Source organism: Cavia porcellus, unplaced genomic scaffold, assembly GCF_034190915.1.
Source record: "Cavia porcellus strain 051 isolate PalLab524CR breed Dunkin Hartley unplaced genomic scaffold, mCavPor4.1 scaffold_2, whole genome shotgun sequence".
In the NCBI taxonomy this organism is placed as follows: Eukaryota; Metazoa; Chordata; class Mammalia; order Rodentia; family Caviidae; genus Cavia; species Cavia porcellus.
Window position 1 is genome coordinate 77,324,662 of NW_026947485.1, and position 18,047 is coordinate 77,342,708.

General features: G+C 45.0%; 1 protein-coding gene across 4 annotated transcripts in view; it reads left to right on the forward strand.

Moving 5' to 3' along the window:
* The first annotated feature begins 1,807 nt into the window (after window positions 1-1,807).
* Window positions 1,808-18,047, forward strand: part of Cnnm2 (cyclin and CBS domain divalent metal cation transport mediator 2) — a 162,818-nt gene continuing 146,578 nt past the window's right edge. Inside the window, exon 1 of one of the 4 annotated variants that reach the window (XM_063244627.1) lies at window positions 1,808-3,685. In XM_063244627.1, coding sequence (XP_063100697.1) covers window positions 2,095-3,685 — 1,591 coding nt within the window. In that variant the 5' untranslated portion in view covers window positions 1,808-2,094. The remainder of the gene's footprint in view (window positions 3,686-18,047) is intronic. The other 3 variants (XM_063244626.1, XM_063244625.1, XM_023567318.2) reach the window with 3 other exon arrangements.

Below are 18,047 nucleotides of genomic sequence, written 5' to 3' on the forward strand. Positions count from 1 at the left end.
CAGACACAATTCTTACCCTTCAGGAGCTTAAATTCTAGTGGACGGAGACATAGCCAACCCAATGAATATTTGACATAGCACATCAGTAACTGATGACCCGCTTTGAAGAAACACAAAGCAGAGTGCAGGGCATGGCATCTGCAAGTCTGGAATGGGGGGGCCTTCGAGCAGAGCTGACAGTGTGGGCTGTATGTATAGCAGGGACACAGCGCGGGAAACAAAGCAAGCTCAGGGTTCCAGCGGGAATGCCTTGGTGCAACTGAGGAACTACAGAGAAAAGCCTGGGAGAGCGCGGGCTGGCAGAGAGACGGGCTCTGGGTGCAGGGATCGGGCAGGCCTCAGACCACAGAGCGCCCAGGGGACTGTGGGCCTTTGGCTGCTCTGTGATGAAAAGGCAGTGTGGATTCGAACAAGGGAGTCACCAACCTGATTTAACAAGATGGTGGCTGCCAGCCTGAGAAAGGGACAGGCCTAGAGGGGGAGAGGCCTGTTAGAAGGCCCAGTGTGCGTCCAGAAATTAACATCAGTAAACACAAGCATGGAGGGCTGTGTGCTCACAGAGCACAGAAACAGGTGCGGGGGCGGGGGGGGGGAGTGAGGGGACTACTTCGCCAGTTTTTAACTTGTGAGGAAATCAGGTCAGTCGGGTGGCAACTCTGCACGTCCCCCAGGCTTCGCTTCTCCCAGCCACCTGCGAACCTAGCAGGGTTGGGTCTGTGTAACCAGAGTAAGCTCTTCTGAGTAGAAAGGAGACTATTATGAGACAGGCAGAATAAAGGTGGGGAAGGTCATAAGGGATGGATAAAATGCAAAAATACGCAAATATAAAAATACCACGTGGAAATTCAGTATTATGTAAAATTAATGTAAAACTAATGAAACACCTAATAAGAGGAATGAGCTCTTATGGGCTTGCTTCAGATGCTGACTTCATCCTGTTGTCAGACTTACCTGGGTATGGGTTAAAAATACTAATTTTAGCTGAGCTGTAATCCCAGCACTCAGGATGCTGAGGCAGGAGGATAGCGATGAGTGTGAGTCCAACCTGGGCTACATAGTAACTTCAAGGTCATCCTGAACTACATGGTGAGACCCTGTCTGCAGCAAAACAAAACAAACCCAACCCCAAAACAAACACACAAAAAAACCCAAAATCCCTATCTCGCCTTTCGCGTTTTGCGCTTATGGGATACAGTCCTGGGCATCTATATAGCACTTTTAGCAAAACTACGTGGACTTCCTCAGACTGGATGTTCGGGAGCCTGCCCTGCTAACTTTCCCCATCCCAAAGCCTGCACACCTTCAAGTTTGTGGCAAACCCAGAAAGCGCTACGGGGCGCCTGGGGCCGGCAGATGGCGCTACGTGACTGCGAGCCGAAGAGGAGACAGGCGGGAGGCTCGGGACGGCGGCTCGGGAATCGGCCGGCTACCCCGCCGCACAAGTAGCGGTGCTGGGCACCGCAGGTAGGGAAGCGGCGATTTCTTCTTAAGCCTGTGTGCACCGTAAGCAGTCTCTAGCCGGCTTTTCTGGGTTCTGTCCTACAAGTGCAGAGCAGCCTCGCGCCGAAGGGTCACTCGGGGCCCGCAGACCGCTCCTTCCCATTGGCCGAAGGACACATGGCCCCACCCCCTCCAGCCGGTCCTCATTCTTGACTGGCTTGCGGGTCCCGGCGGGCCACGCCTCTCCCCTCGCACATACACAAGAGTCACGCGCCTTTCAGTTGGAAACTTGGCGTGCTGAGGAGGATGCTGGTCCTCACCGCCCCTCCCATTCGCCTCATCATTGGCCTGTGGTACCCGCACAATCACGCCCCTAATCCCAGCCTCCTGGCTGGGAAGGTGGACGCCGGCTCATGATTGGCTTGTCGGTCTGCCTGTCGCGGGAGCGGTGGGCACTCCCCTCCCCCCGCCCTCCTCCGTGAGCTTCTAGGTTCCTTTGCCGGTCCGGGCCCAGTCGGCTTCAGTCAGGGAGGCGGACGCTCTGTCGCGGTCTCGCCCCGGGGCCGGGGTTCGAGCCGCTGGGGGTAAGGATGCAGCGGGTGCGGGAGCAGCCGCCCCGTGATTGGCTGTGGAGCCTGTGAACCCGGAGTAAAGATGGCGGGCGGGCAGGCCGCCGCCGCTCTGCCCACTCGGAAGATGGCGGCGCGACGCGGCCTCATCACCCGCGGCCGGGGGCTCCTGCGCGTGGCGGCCGGCCGGCTACTGCCGGTGCTCTTGCTGGGCTGCTGCTGTAGCGCGGGCAGCTGCGTGGCGGCCGGCGAGAACGAGGAGACGGTGATCATCGGGCTGCGGCTGGAGGACACGAACGACGTGTCTTTCATGGAGGGGGGGGCGCTGCGGGTAAGCGAGCGGACGAAGGTCAAGCTACGGGTGTACGGGCAGAACATCAACAACGAGACGTGGTCCCGCATCGCCTTCACCGAGCAAGAGCGCGGCCGCCAAGGGCCCGGCGCGGGCGAGCGCGCGCTGGGGGGCCCCGCGCCTCCGGAGCCCGACGGCGGCCCGCAGCGCTGCGGCATCCGTACCTCAGATATCATCATCCAGCCGCACATCGTGCTTAACCGCCGTACCTCGGGGATCATCGAGATCGAGATCAAGCCGCTGCGCAAGATGGAGAAGAGCAAGTCCTACTACCTGTGCACGTCGCTGTCCACGCCCGCGCTGGGCGCCGGCGGCGCCGGCTCCGCGGGGGTCGCAGGCTCTGCCAAGAGCGGCGCGGGGGTGGCTGGGCTGCAGCCGCCCCCATGGGCCGAGACCACCTGGATCTACCACGATGGCGAGGACACCAAGATGATCGTGGGAGAGGAGAAGAAGTTCCTGCTTCCCTTCTGGCTGCAGGTGATCTTCATCTCGCTACTGCTGTGCCTGTCTGGCATGTTCAGCGGCCTCAACCTGGGGCTTATGGCCCTGGACCCGATGGAGCTGCGCATCGTGCAGAACTGCGGCACCGAGAAGGAGAAGAACTACGCCAAGCGCATCGAGCCCGTGCGCAGGCAGGGCAACTACCTGCTGTGCTCGCTGCTGCTGGGCAACGTGCTGGTCAACACCACGCTCACCATCCTGCTGGACGACATCGCCGGCTCGGGCCTCGTGGCAGTGGTGGTCTCCACCATTGGCATCGTCATCTTTGGGGAGATCGTCCCGCAAGCCATTTGCTCCCGCCACGGCCTGGCAGTGGGGGCCAACACCATCTTCCTCACCAAGTTCTTCATGATGATGACTTTCCCCGCGTCTTACCCGGTCAGCAAGCTACTGGACTGTGTCCTGGGCCAGGAGATAGGCACTGTGTACAACCGGGAGAAGCTACTAGAGATGCTCCGAGTCACTGATCCCTACAACGATCTCGTTAAGGAGGAGCTGAACATAATCCAAGGGGCGCTGGAGCTCCGAACCAAGACTGTGGAGGACGTGATGACTCCGCTCCGGGACTGCTTCATGATCACCGGCGAGGCCATACTGGACTTCAATACTATGTCGGAGATCATGGAGAGCGGCTACACTCGCATTCCAGTGTTTGAGGGAGAGCGCTCCAACATCGTGGACCTGCTCTTTGTAAAGGACTTAGCCTTCGTGGATCCAGATGACTGTACTCCCTTAAAAACCATCACCAAGTTTTATAACCATCCCTTGCACTTCGTTTTCAATGACACCAAGTTGGACGCAATGCTGGAAGAGTTTAAGAAAGGTGGGGAAATTCGGTATCTTTCATTGGCTTGCTCTTTCTCTCTCCATTCACCTCTCTACTTGAATCCTCATCCCTCAGACCAACCCCCAAGGCAAGTCGGCCAGAATTTCTCCTCTCTCATAATTGCAGAGTTGAAAGGCTGGCATGGATTCGGGATGGATTGAACTAGTAAACACTTGCAACGCTTCGTTTTCCCCTTGATCAGAAAGTCTTATACTTTCCGTGCATAACATCCCCCCATTGCGGGGAGGGGGGACTCTGGTCTTGGGAATTCTGCTGCGCTGGTTATCTGGGTTGTGAGTAGGTAGGTGAAAGTAGGGGTTGGCTAGGGCCATGTCCTTTGGGTGGCCTATACTGATCACAGGCACTTAGAAAAACTGTTAAATAGCTCTTCTAAACCCAGTGCAATCCTTTCCCTCCTCCCTAAACTTCCACACTGATGTTTCAAAGATTGGAAAGGCAGTTTTTGTAAGCTTCTGTTTTTGGTTGTCTGGTGACCTTTGGAGACAGAAGATTGAGTCCTGCCTTTGGGGGTGGAGGATGGGTGAGCCAAGTGCCACCAAAAACAGTTCACTTATTTTGGATTTGACTTGTCTCAGCTAGAAAAAAGGGCTTTATGAAAACCAGAGTTCGTTATTAATATATAGCTTGGAAGTTAACTTTCTATGAGGCTGTATGTCTAGCTTTCTTCACTATTTGTTTTTATTTGCCTGACAACAAATATAATTTCCTAAAACAAATGTGGTTTTAGCAAAAAGCTTAAACCTTTGACAAAGGGATGGATTCCTTAATTATGGCTTCTTTATGTCTTGACTCATTCTAGTTTAAAAGTACTCTTTTTTAACCTTGATCACTTGATACATTAAGTCTAAGTGTGCCTTCCCTTTCACCCTCTGTTGAGTGTTTAACGGGGAAGAAAAAGAAGCGCAGAAAAAGAAGCGCAGAACCTGAGGTGTGTGCATAGCACATCACTTCTTGTGTTTTGATACTGTTTGTTTTACCGTGTCATGAATAGGTAAATAGCAATGTATATTATTTTTATGAAATTTGGCAAGTTTCCAGTAATTAGATAGTGTTTTTGCAAACCAGGGCATGCTGAGTTAATTGTAGAGATGCTCGTGCATGTATTGAAATGTGTGTATAACCTTTAATGACATGACAATCCTCAAAATTAAGCTTTTTCAATTTTGATCGCTAACCGTGGTCTTTCTTCTGAAAAAGGTCATGTACCTGGTGACAGCGTCTTAGACATAGTCATTAAACACACAAAATGCATGCTTGTCCTGTTTTCCTGGCCAAGTGGGTGTCTTCTCTAGAGCAGGACTACAGTGCAGTCATTTTCATATAAAAACAGAGCAGTGTGCTTCAGAACTTGGTGATTTGCATTTAAAAGTAGGAGATTCTTCTGGATGCTTGTGGTTTTAAAAAAATGACCATTATCCCTATTACAGTTTCTTTTAGGAATGTCATTTTTTTTTCTGTTGTTAATTACAGTACCTAACCAACGTGGTCTTCATTCTGTGGTAATGTCTGTAATACAGGAAGATGCCCTAAAATGCTTAAAAATACCTCTGAAATTCTCTATTGATAAGTTTTCCAGTATTAATACAGATAATTTATTATGAGTTCTCTTTAAATTCAAGATTTTCCTCATCACTTTATAGATTATTGATAACACTAGTTTGTATTGCCTGCTGGAATCTTTTCTTGGAGGGGAGAGTTTGAGACAGGATCTTGCTATGTAGCTCAGGCAGGCCTTGAACTTACTTTGTAACCCTTTGTTACTTTGTACTGGGCTGGAACTCCTGGCAATCCCCCTGCCTCAGCCTTCTGAGTGCTGAGCTTATAGTTGTGTGTTATCATGTCCAGCTTCCATGCTGGAATCTTTTCTTTACCTTTATAATCTTTTTTCGTTGAAAGTTTAATTTCACTTCTTAGTTCAGTAATCCTGCTGTTACTCAGTTTTGTTTTATTTTTTTGGTACTGGGAATCAAACTCAAGACCTTGTGGTTGCCAGGCAGGTGCTTATGCCATTGAGCTATATACCTGGCCCCTACTCAATTTTAAAATTTGTATTATTTTGAAGTTTGTTTTTGGTTGCCTTTGAACAAATCTATGACTGATTTATTTTCATGAAAAACTTTTTTTACCCAAATCTTCTATCTTTTAGAAAGTATTTTAAGAAAATTTTTTGGAATGTATTTTTAAATGATTGAATTACTAATAATTTCCTGTGAATTACAGAAAAATAATAATTCTTAAGAGTTTATTTTTGTCCTTAGTGAAAATGATGTAGAATATTTGGTTAGGACGATTGTATAAGGTAAATGTACTTTTGAGCTTATGGCATATTAAAATATCAGAGAGCGACGGTTATAAACTGGAAATGTAAGCCATGACTTTAGAAGGATGGGATGGTGGTTATTACTGAGACCATAGGAATAATTGGTTTTTCACTTGGCCTTTCTTAGATTTTTTTTTTTTTTTTTTTTTTTGAGACAGATTCTTGCTGTGTGGTTTAGGCTGGCCTGGAATTCAGGGCAGTGTTCCTACTGCAGCCTCCCGAGTGCTGGGATCACAGCTGTGCCACCCTGTCTGGCTCCCTGGCTTGGCTTTTACCTGGGAAAACATTTTACCAGGTTCTTTTTCTTTCTCTTCCAGGTCTTCCAGTTCTTTTTTTATTTCTTCCTTTCTTCTTCCTCTTCTTCTCCTTTTTTTTTTTTTTTAATAGAAATTGAATTAAACATGGAAATTGAACCCAGTGTGTTAAATGTGCTAGGCAAGCTACTGGATCATGGAGCTACAGCCCATTTTCTAATTCAGTTATGACTTAATTTTAACAGTCAATCTTTTGTTATTTTTCTGTGTTGAGTAAGGGTGTGTGAGGTAATTTGAAGAATTTCTTTCTCTCTTTCCTTTTCTGTCATTTCCATTTCCAAAAGAACAAAAACCAAACAAACATACCTAATAGTAGTAGCTGTAATTCATCCCAAACTGGTTAGATCATTAATCCAGACCTCTTTGACAATTACTGTTTAAAAATAAATAAAGAAATGGAAAGAAAATTACCCATCTTAAGATCTGTGTGGAAGCTTCCCTGTGTAAATCTGTTCAGAATTAGTCTGAACTATTCCTTACTAAACAAGGAGAAATAGAAAGTCCTATAATATGGAAAGAAAAGCTGCCTTTATGAAGTATGTGTGGATGTCTTTATAATAATTACACATTTTTACCTGGGTACTGGGAAACTATTAGCTTTCTTAGAGGTTGGAAAACAGTACTCATGCTGATTGTAGAGGTTGATTATGCTGCTGCTGCTGCTGATTGCATACCTGCTTTCTCTGTGCCAGGCAGGATGGGCGCTTTCCGTGAATCCTTGTCAAATCCTGGCATTGCTGGGTGAAGCATTGTCTCCATTTTACAAATGAGGACCTGGAGGCTTAGACTGAATGATTTGTTCAAGGTCACACAGTGATTTCTCAGTTTGAGGTTTAGACTCAACGGCTATGTGACACCAAGGCTGACATACTTTGTCGTTGTAAGCCCTCCCCTCCCTCCTGAGGTTGGGGGAGCCTGGAGATCAAACCTATGGCCTCAGGCTGGCGAGGCAGTTGCCCTCCCACCGAGCTTGAGCTGGTCTGCAGCCCCAGAGTTTGTTCTCCTAACCACCCTGTTGTACTTGTCCCCTTGACCCAGGTTTACTTTCCTGTTTTACTGAGTGGGAAGTGTAATCATTTGTCACAGTGTTGCCTAAGAGGCTGCTGGCCAGTGAACACAGGTGTACTGTATTCAAGCATCTATATGGCATTTAAATCCGTGCTTCTGTGATATACGGATAGCAGTTGATAGCCACATTTTTGCCTGTGAAACAAATCAGTTTTTGGTCTGTTTGAACCTAAGCCCAATAAATTGTGTTTACAGTGTTTGTACACCAGGCACCAGGATTGATTCTGAGAATGTTTTACAGTAATCCTGTTCTGTAGTTGTGTGCTGTTTCAGCCAGGCTGCACTACCACTGTTTATCTAACAGCTAAATTAGGTAACGATGTTTCACTTGGTTTCTTACCTCTTTTGTGGCAAGGGGTCACACAGTAGTAGTTTGTCAAACTCAGTTTTCTTATTTAACCTTGATTTCTGTAATTACCATGTAAGACTTAGTTGCTAGTAAGCATCCTTTACAATTCTCCCAGGTACTCCATACAATCTTTTTGTCTTTTCTTTATTAGTCTTGTAGTTATTTACAAATCTGAATAAGAAGATAAAATTAGTAAAGCCCACTAGAGGATTATGAGAACTTTAGGCTGCTGCCTTTTTGTGCAGAAAGCATGCTGGAGGCTCCTCATTTAACCTGACATAATTTTTCTTGCAGAAGACTGTGGGCACCTGGAACTACCTCTCTGTCTACATGGAGGCAGCTTGGAAGAGTTAGTTGGTAGTTATTGTTTTAGTGTTTTTGCTTGAGCTTTGTAGTGGTGCATTCCAGTACCCAGGGCCTGCTGTTTACAGCTGCTAGGGACAGCCAGGCTTCTTTCTGATTACGTCTTAGCTAGGAGTAGGTGGGATCGCCAGATAGTGTTTAAAGCACACATGTAATGTAGAGTTTCCAATTCAGATGTTAACCATGCTGTTCTCTAACTCAGTAAATCTCTCCATATTAGTATGCTATGAGTTTAATATGAAAACTTTTTCCTCACTAAATTCAGTGTTCTTATTTGCTTACAATTGAGGGGGATATTTTGTTGGTATTAAAGGCATGAAAGCTGTCCCAGGGAGTAAACCTGTTTATTTTTATGATCCTGTATTGCATGAGTGCACACACAGTAAAATCCATTAAGCTATTATAATTTTGCATGTTTTTCTTTTTTCTTTTGGTACAGGGAATTGAACTTAGGACCTCACGCTTGCCAGGCAGGCACTTGTGCTGCTGAGCTAAGTCCCCAGCCCTGATGTTTTTAGAATATTGTTTTGAAATATCCACATATCTTAGGATTCTAGCTGAAGGTGCAGGCAGCTTGAGGTTCTTCTAGTTTAATGTCTGTCAGTTTTTTTACTAGATGATAAGATTTACTTGGGTCACTTTTTGTTTTGTTTCTTTGAGACAGGCTCTCACTATGTAGTTCTAGCTGGCCTTAAACTCACTATGTAGCACAGGCTGCCCTCATTTATGGTGATCCTGCTGCCTCAGCCTCCCAGGTGCTGGGAGTGCAGCTGTGTGCTACCACGCCCAGTTAGCTGAAGCACTTATGAGGAAGCCGCCCTCAGAGACCTCCTGAGCTGCATCGTTGCATAAGTGGCTTTGGGATCCTGAAGGATCATTCTGTGCTTAGGTAAGACACTGACTAAGGAAAGTAAACCGCTAGAAGAAGAGAATATAAGGAAGGACTTGCTTGGGGCCATTTAGGTACTTAACATCCATTGCGGGACTAGAATCTGCATCCTTGACTTCTGGATTGGGGTCTTTCCACTCCAGCAGGATGGCCTTCCAGTTCCAAGGTTAGCTGCATCACTGGGAAAACAGATAGTCACATTTGTTTATTGCTTTTTGTCATGTGATTTTGATGTGAATATTTTAGATATCTTGGATCCAAACTCTTCCTTGATAGGTATTTTGCTACATAGAAAATAAGTCTGTGTGAGTTTGTTTTATTTTCGCTTAATGATTGAGATTTTTAGTCTGCCGTGGTCAGAGTAGAGGAGGGTATTTTATAAAAAGAGCATTAGTATCTAGGTTACTGAAAGCCTCAGGAAGTTAAATGCAAGGTATTTCTTTTGATTTAGCTGGCTTTGGTTCTCTTCTGCTTTGGTAATGTGTCCGCCCATTAAAGAGCTGCTTGTTCTATGTGAGGGAGGATGGGGTTTGGGACTGCGGGTGGTACTTTCTTGGCCCTTTTCATTTCTGCTCACAGAGCAGGTCTGCGCATTTTCCTGGCATGTCTGTGGGCTGGGCCTTAGCTTGTGCTGGAGCATCTGGCTTGCCTGTGCAAGGCCCCTGCTCCTGGGATATTTGACGCCTGTGTCCATTTGCCAATCTGTGTGTCATTTCCTCAGTTTTCTCACAGTTCTGATGGAGAGCCACGTTGGTTTGTGGAGCCTGTGGGTCTAGGGAGGCTGGAGGTGGCCAGAAGCTATGCTTTATGCCATCTGGACAAAGTGAGAAAGGATTGGGTTCCGCTTTTTCTCTGGGCTCTGTGAGAGTTACAAACCACCTGATGCTCCCATTAGGTGGGACCTCGGGATTATTTAAATTCTGAAATGTTCCATATTCTTGTGAGGAGCCAGTTATTTTAATGATAGCAAGTCTAAACACAATAAAATAATCACTAACCAGGAGCATCCACAAACTACACCGAGCCAACCCAGTTCATGGTTTTATTTGCTCTTGACCTACCTTGTTATGAACAAGTCTCTGGACTGACACTGGATGTGTACTACAGAGACATAAAATGGCATGCAATGTACATATGTGTGTGACAGACTGGTAGTAAACCACTGTTCTAATAAGATGTACTTAGGATGTGAAGTGTGTTTATTTATTTATTTTTTTACCAGTACCGGGGATCAAACTCACGACCACCTGCTTGCAAGGCAGGTGCTTATGCTGCTGAGCCAAACCCCCAGCCCTGTAAAGTGTGTTTATTAAACACAGGGGTCACTGGAAATGATTCTTTCTCTCCACAGCACATAATTGGCAATCCTGGGATGTCGATGTGCAGGAGTAGTAGAGGGAGGAGGCTTTGGAAGGGGGGCTAGGGCACTGATAGTGGGCAGGCTTTAGAGGGCATAGGTCAGATTGGTTGTTGATAGGCAATGGGAGTGATATGGCTTTCCCCTCTTTAGGTTGTAAATACTGCTGTCATAATGGAAAAATTGTTTTTTTTTTTTTAATTTTATTTTGAAAGTATACAACAGAACAAGACAGAATAAAGCCAATTAAGATCGTACAGTGAAATTGGTACAGAACTTCATGGCAGGTTACTGGATAACAGTAATAGGTATCACAGTATATTTTGTTATCTTTTTTTTTTTTTAACTAGTCAAGTGCAGTAGTGAGAAGCGGGGAAAGAGTAAAACAAGGAGTTCAATCTGTACTGACTGTGAACTCCCTACCTTCGGTCCAGCCATATTTTGTTATCTTTATAATAGTTCTTTCAATCACGTATATCAAATTGAGATGAAATATAGAACACTATAGAACTTATCAAAACAAAATATTGAATAGAGTAGTATCATTAATCAGAAAAGAGCAAAACAGTAATAAAAATATTTGCCTTCAAAGAGATGGTAGAAGGAAGTCCCCCTTATTTGCTATGGTCAACCTCCCAGGAGATGCTCAGATTTCTGGTTCCCATTTGCTAATGGGTGGTGGTGGTGGGGGAACGGGGGTAGGGGAAGTGGGATATTTGACCCTAGGTCATGCATCAGTAGGTTCACTATTGCTTAGCAGGGAGGTAGGCTGGTTGTTTGGTTTCACAGCGTCCTAAGTTCCAACATGGTGTGGATCTCAGGAGCTGCTGCTGGTTCTCCCCCTGGAGGGGCCGCAGTCTGCCAGACCACCACTACTTACCAGGGAGGGGAGGTGCTTGCTTGGCTTCCCAGTGTCGTAAGTTCCAACATGGTGCGGATCTCAGGAGCTGCTGCTGATTCTCCCCCTGGAAGGGCCGCAGCCGTAAAATTGGTTTTTGTTTTTGTTTTTTTTGTACTGGGGGTGGAACCCAGGTCCTTCACAAACAGCTACATCCCTAACCATTTTATATTTTTTATTTTGAGATGGTTTCTAAATTGTGAAGTTACCTGATATGGGCTTGAATCCTCCTGCCTCAGACTCCTAGGCTGCATATCTTTACTCTTTTTTTTTTTTTTTCTTTTTGAGACAGGGTCTCTCTATGCAGTTCAGGCCAGCCTTGAGCTCACTTTATAGCTGAGGCTGGTCTCGAACTCGCAATGATCCTCCTGCCTCAGCCTCCTGAGTGCTGGGATTACAGGCGTGAGCCACCACGCCCAGCTCCTATCTTTACTCTTTTTTTTTTAATTTTTTAATTTTTTATTTTTTTATTTTATTTTATTTTTTAATACCTCACCCCTACCCTATCTTTACTCTTAAACAGCCTTGCCACCACCCTAGGTGGAATGGTTCTTTCTAAATTCATGCTGTGGAAAGGATCCCTCCTGTTACTTGAAGGTTAGGAGCAGTGTGCTTCCTGAGGCTGCTTTGGAGAAGTAATTTACCCTCTCTGAACCTCTGGTGTTTTCATAGTAAAATGAGGGTATTTCCTGAGTTATAAAGGACGTGTATAGTACATATAGTAAGAATTAGTATGACAGTGACGGTAAAAGTGCTTCTGTTAGTACCTGGCGTGCTTGGTGCCTCATTACCCATTATTTTTATTATAATGTTATTCCTTTTTCTGGACCTTTATGTTATTAGTGCATGGGGGGGGTGCAGAATGCCCCCATTCCTTTGCAGAGCTGGCACATGCACATGCTACATCTCCATTCCTGTTTTCATCCATTTTCTCTCCCCTCCCTGCAGTTACCTTCATGTCTTGCTTCCCTTTCCCTTTGAGAAGGGTCTAGCTCTCTACTTCCCATCATCTTTTATTTTGCTCTTTATTTTACTTTGGGTTTCTTATATAAGAGAAACTATGCAATATTTAAGCTTGTGTGCCTGATTTATTTCACTTAACACAGTCTCAAGGTGCATCCATTTTCCTACAGGTGACTGAAGTTTATCCTCCTTTATGCCAGAGTAGTACTCCATTGTGTGTACACACGCCACATTTTCTTTTTCCATTCATCTACTGGTGGATACAAAGACTGCTTCCAAGAATTCTCTGTTAAGAATTGTGCTTGAGAAGCATGGGCATGCATGGATCACTGCGATATGTCTTTTAATTCTTTCAGGGAGATACCTAATGGGAGTAGCTGGGTCAAATGGAATTTCTCTTTTATTTTTTGAAGAATCTCCACACTGATTTCCATAGTGATTGTAAACAATGATTTCTCCAAGTTCTTGGGTAAATTACTTCTCCAAAGTTTTTGTTTTTCTTTATGCTATGACAAAATAAAATGGGTAATTCATCAATAGGAGTTTATGCGATGTGCAGGGGCACACATCTTTAATCCCAGCTACTTGAGTGGCTGAGGGAGGAGGACTGAAGTTTGAGGCTGAGCAACTTAGTGAGACCTAGTCTCAGACTAAAACATAGCAAGGCGTCGAGATGGAGGAGAGCCCTCATGAGTGTGAGCCCCTGTACCTGGTGGTGGTGGTGGGGTGTCAATGCTCGGGAGGCTGGGAATCCAGAATCCAGGCACCGACACTGGTGTCTGCCAGGTGTTTTCTTACCTTGCCCTCCTGGGGCGGGAGAAGGAGGGGTGAGAAGAGGCCTTAGACTAGTTCGTCCCGCCCTGCTGCAGGTTGCTAATACGTTATGAGGGCGCCCTCATGACTATTCCTTTCCCCCAAGCCCTGCTCTGTGTACCTGCACAGCAGGGATTGTGTTTCATCGAGAGGCTCAGAGGTACAAGGTCACACAAGACCACTTGTTCTAGGTCGAGAGAGGCGTTTCCGTGCTTGTGCTTTTACTTGTCATAGCTGTTGCAGTTCCAAAAGTGGCTGAGTATTGTGGATTTTTTTTCTTTTCACAGTGGTGGAATTCTATGCTGTTCTTTTTCAAGCAGTTGTAGCTGTTGCAACCAGTTTTGGCAAGTGGGTACATGCATATGTGGATATTAGAAAACAACAGTTTTGTACATGTTCTACTTTTGTCAGACTAAAACTGTACTAAGTTGAAAATAATTATCTCTAATTTTTAACTATAGAGGACTGCAAAAGAAAACAAAGGTTTAAAAGCATAAAACCCGTGGATTTTGAAGCCCTCAAGTAACCAAAGGTTTAGAACAAAAGGAAGATTTCAGATTACTCTGATAAGACCTTTTAACATTGATCACACCGTGGGTGTAAAAGTGATGATGTCTGCTGAGAGCATCTGTGTGTTGCTTACAGCAGCATGAATCTGTGATACTTCCAAAGGGAATTAGGGTTCAAACTGTCCTGCTTGTTATGAGTAATTTTTCTCTGGAAATCTTCTATTCATTGATTCAAGAGAAGAAAAGAACTGCATTGGTTTTTTTTTTTATGTTACATACATATTTTGTTTGTTTATTTTGAGACAAGGTCTCCCTATATAGTCTAGGCTGACCTTGAACTCACTATGTAGCCCAGGCTGGCCTCAAACTCACAGCAATCCTCCTGCCTCAGCCTCCCCAGCACTGGAATTACAGATATATGGCATTATACCTGGCAGGTTATTTATATACATATTACAACATTATCTGTGGATGGTGAAATAACACCTCAACAGGATATGCAGGGAGAAAAGTTAATACAATTATAGATGTCACCTTATTGCAACCATTTAGTTCTGATTTCTTTTTTTGAGACAGGGTCTCACTCTGCAGTTCAGGCTGGCCTTGAACTCACTTTGTGGCCTAGGTTGGCCTGGAACTTGCAGTGATCCTTCTGTCTCAGTCTCCCGAGAACTGGGATTACAGGCCATCCACCATGCCCAGTCTAATTCTAATTTTTGAAGGCCATATAGCAATCAGAAAATTTACACTGGTTACTTGTAAGAGTTATACACATGTGAAATACAAACATGTATAGGCTGGAGGAGGACATGGAAAGCATACAAAGGGTTGACGGGCTTGGGTGGGGTGATCGTAGCCAGTCTTCACAAAAATCTGCTTATTAGCTTTGGAAAAAATCCACGCCTGCTAAGAACAGTGTACAGTTCTCTTCAAAGTATGATTACTGTCTACTTTTAGGGTGTTTCAGCACCCCAAAGGAAACTGTAGCTGGAAGTGGTCACCATCCGCGCCCCAAAGTCCCTGGCAACTGCTAAGCTACTTTCTCTGTGAATTAGCCTGTCCTGGGGGATGAGTGACATGTGGCCTTGTGCGACTGACTTCTTTCTCTTACCAAGATTTGTGTTGTATCAGAAACAAATGGAACTCAGGGTCTTGTACTTGCGAGGCAGGCGCTTATGCCACTGAGCCACATCCCTGGCCCCCGACTTCTTTCTCTTGGTATAACATTTCCAAGGTTCATCCATGCTGTTGCATGAATCAGTAGCTCTTTCCTTTTTATGACCAAATATTCCATTGTGTTGACTTACCAGTCAGTTGATGAGCTCGTGGGCAGTTTTGACTTTTTCTTCCGAATAATGCTGTTGTGCACATGAGTGACAGGTTGTTATGTGGACAGGTGTTTCAGTTCTCTTGGTGTAAGAGGAGTAGAGTTGTTGCATCACCTGATTACAATATCATTAACTTTCTGAGAAATGCTAGACTTTTCCAGTGTGGGTGTACCATTTTATGAGACATACGTGACAAATGTGGTTTATGTTTGAATTTTTAAAAATGTGTTACAGTAAAAAATTTTTAAAAAAGATATTGCCATTAATTTCCCTTAAAGTGTTCCCTCTTGCTGTGGGTATGGTGGCACATGCCTGTGGTCCCTGTACGGGGGATGCTGAGGCAGGAGGATTGCTGTGAGTTTGAGCCCAGTTAGGGCTACATAGTGAGCTCAAGGCCAGCCTGAACTATGTAGTAAGACCTGTTTTCAAAATAAAACAAAACTGAAACAAAATAACAACAATAACAAACAACTCTTTCTTGCTTTGAGCACAATTTCGTCTTTCTTGCCCCTTTCCAAAGCAGTTCTGGAAGTCTTCTTTCGTGAGTGTCTTTAGTTGCACTGCTGTGGCTCCCTGAATGTCCTGAATCAGTTCAAAACATTTATTTACTCATTTATTTATTTTGGTACCAGGAATCAAACTCTTGACCTTGCACTTACCAAGCAAGCGCGTGAACCACTGACCTAAATCCCTAGCCCCAAAACACTTATGTTTTGTGGTCATTTTGACTGAGGGGAAGGTGCCAGATCCTGTGACTACAATGAATAAAGACACGCTTGTATTTGTATGAGCTCACCTTTCCACTAGATGGCACTTGGCAGCAGAATTAACTGTATTTTTGATCGCTTCATAAAGACATTCATGTTCAGTTTCCAGAGCTGCTTCAGAAATGATGAGAACGATGGAGTGAATGTAAAGGGAGGGTACTCTGCGGGGGGAGCTGATGGCAGTGTGGGTTTCGCTGCATCATCTGACTTTGTATAAGTACACACTGTGATGTTCTCAGAATCATAGAAGCCCCTACCTGTGTAGTTTTCAGGGTATACCCTCATTAGAGGGTAAGCTGGCTGTCACCTGGGTGTCTTCACTGAAATTTACTTTAAAACGACATGAAATAAGGTTGGGGTGGTGACACATGCTCATAATCCCAGCACTCTGGGATGCTGAGGCAGGAGTGTTGCAAAAACAGCTAATGTGACCCTGTATCAAAATAAAAAAATAAAGGGCAGGGGATATAGCTCAGTATGAAGGTCCTAGATTTAGTATGGAAAAAAGAAAAAGACATGACTGTAAACTTTCCTCTACTCCTTTATTGGCTAATTTACCAAGAAAATCAAGCATTTTTAGAAAGAGAAATTGATGTTTGCTTTGCATATAAACAACCTGCCCTTAAGTAGTCCCGTGCAGAACCAGGGGTTTAGCTCAGTGGCTTAAGTGCTTGGCAAACTTGAGGTCATAAGTTCGATCCCCGGCACCAAAAAAAAAAAAAAAAAAAAAAAGGTAGTCCAGTGCATATTATGTAGACAAACAGATGTATTAGTGCTGAGTCCCAGTTATTTAATGCACGGATACTGTGGGGCATCTCAGTGCTTCACCCTGGAACATGAAGGGATGGCCCCGCACCCCAGGGGGCTCAAGGAGGCACCAGAATCGCAGAGAGGAGAAACAAGCCGGAAAAAGAGCCTTAATTGATTTAAACTGGCTTATCTCTCATTAGCTAAATGTCCAGCAATCAGCAGTTCCTGCTTTCTTTGTGACCTCTAAAGGCCCTTACCACACCAGCACTGGAGCACATGGGAAGAGTGCTGCCTTTTCCTGCCTGGCAGATGGCTCTCCTGACTCGAGTCACCCTGGTAGCTTGCAGCCCCAGCCAGTTTGAATATTGTGGATGTTTTGAAGGTTGGTAGCTTTGCCTTGCGACCAGAGGCGTATGCAGGCATTTCTGGTGGAGTTCTGTGTCTCTGGGTCACCACCTACTTTTACTTTCCTTTTTTACTGTATGAGTTCCTTCCTTCCTTTCTTTCTTCCTTCCTTCTTTTTTTCTTTCTTTCCCATGATTTCTTTGAAAATGCTTAGTGAGTTCCTTTTCCTTGTCCTGGCCTCATCTCACATGGGCTGCAGCCTGGTCTGAAGCCATCACAGAGCAGACACCCATTCCTGGCTGCTATCCTGGCTACTCTTAGCTGCCTTTGGCACCAGGTTGGAATTCCTTTCTCTACCTCAGCCCTTACAGCAGGGAATAGTCTCACTTCTCCACTTTCTGCGATTCTTTTCTTTTTCTGTTTAGCCTCCTGATTTCTCTTTTATTCTTTTTTTTTTTTGAGACAGTATCTTGCTGTGGAGTGCAGGCTGACCTTGAACTTGCTTCTGTAGCCTAGGGTGGCCTCGAATTCGTGGTGACCCTTTTGCCTCAGCCCCTGAGTGCCAGGATTACAGGTGCACGCCTCCGCATCTGGCTTTTCTTCTGTTCCTAACAAACATTCCCTGGGATTTTGTCCTTGTCTCCCCCATCAGGGTCTTTTTCCACACTGAGGAAGGTATCTTTGACTCGTCTTTAATCTGCATGCTTTAGAGCATTATGGTATAATACTGTGAGGGATGTGCAGTTGAAGGAGATGTGCTTTCTGTTCTGTTAATTTGTTATGCATACAAATGTGTACTCTTCTCCCTTGTGTCTTACTGACTTGTTGAAAATGCCTTTTGTTTTCTCTGTATTCCCACTGCTACTATCCCAGCCCTTAGCCCTTTTATTTTTGCCCATGTTTTATTTGTCCCAAACGTTCAATTAAATGAATAGAATAAATTATTACTATTTCTTATTCAGAACATCCATTTACTTACTGGAAGTGGTCAAAGTAGCAAAGGCAGTAATGCATTGTTTTCTGAAATACATGTGGTCTTTTAGCTGTAAGCTCCATTACATCGATAGAACAAAATGGGCTTAACATTTCACTTAAGATAATTCATCATTAATGGGATTTTATAGAAACAAATACCTCAGAACCAAATCTGCCTTAATAAATTATAGTCATGCTAATGAAAACTTCTTGGAGGGTTATGACCAAAATCCAAACTGAAGGCGGATGTGGTGGCGCACGTCTATAATCCCAGCACTCAGGAGGGTGAAGAAGGAGGATTGCTGTGAGTTCAAGGCCAGCCTGGGCTAC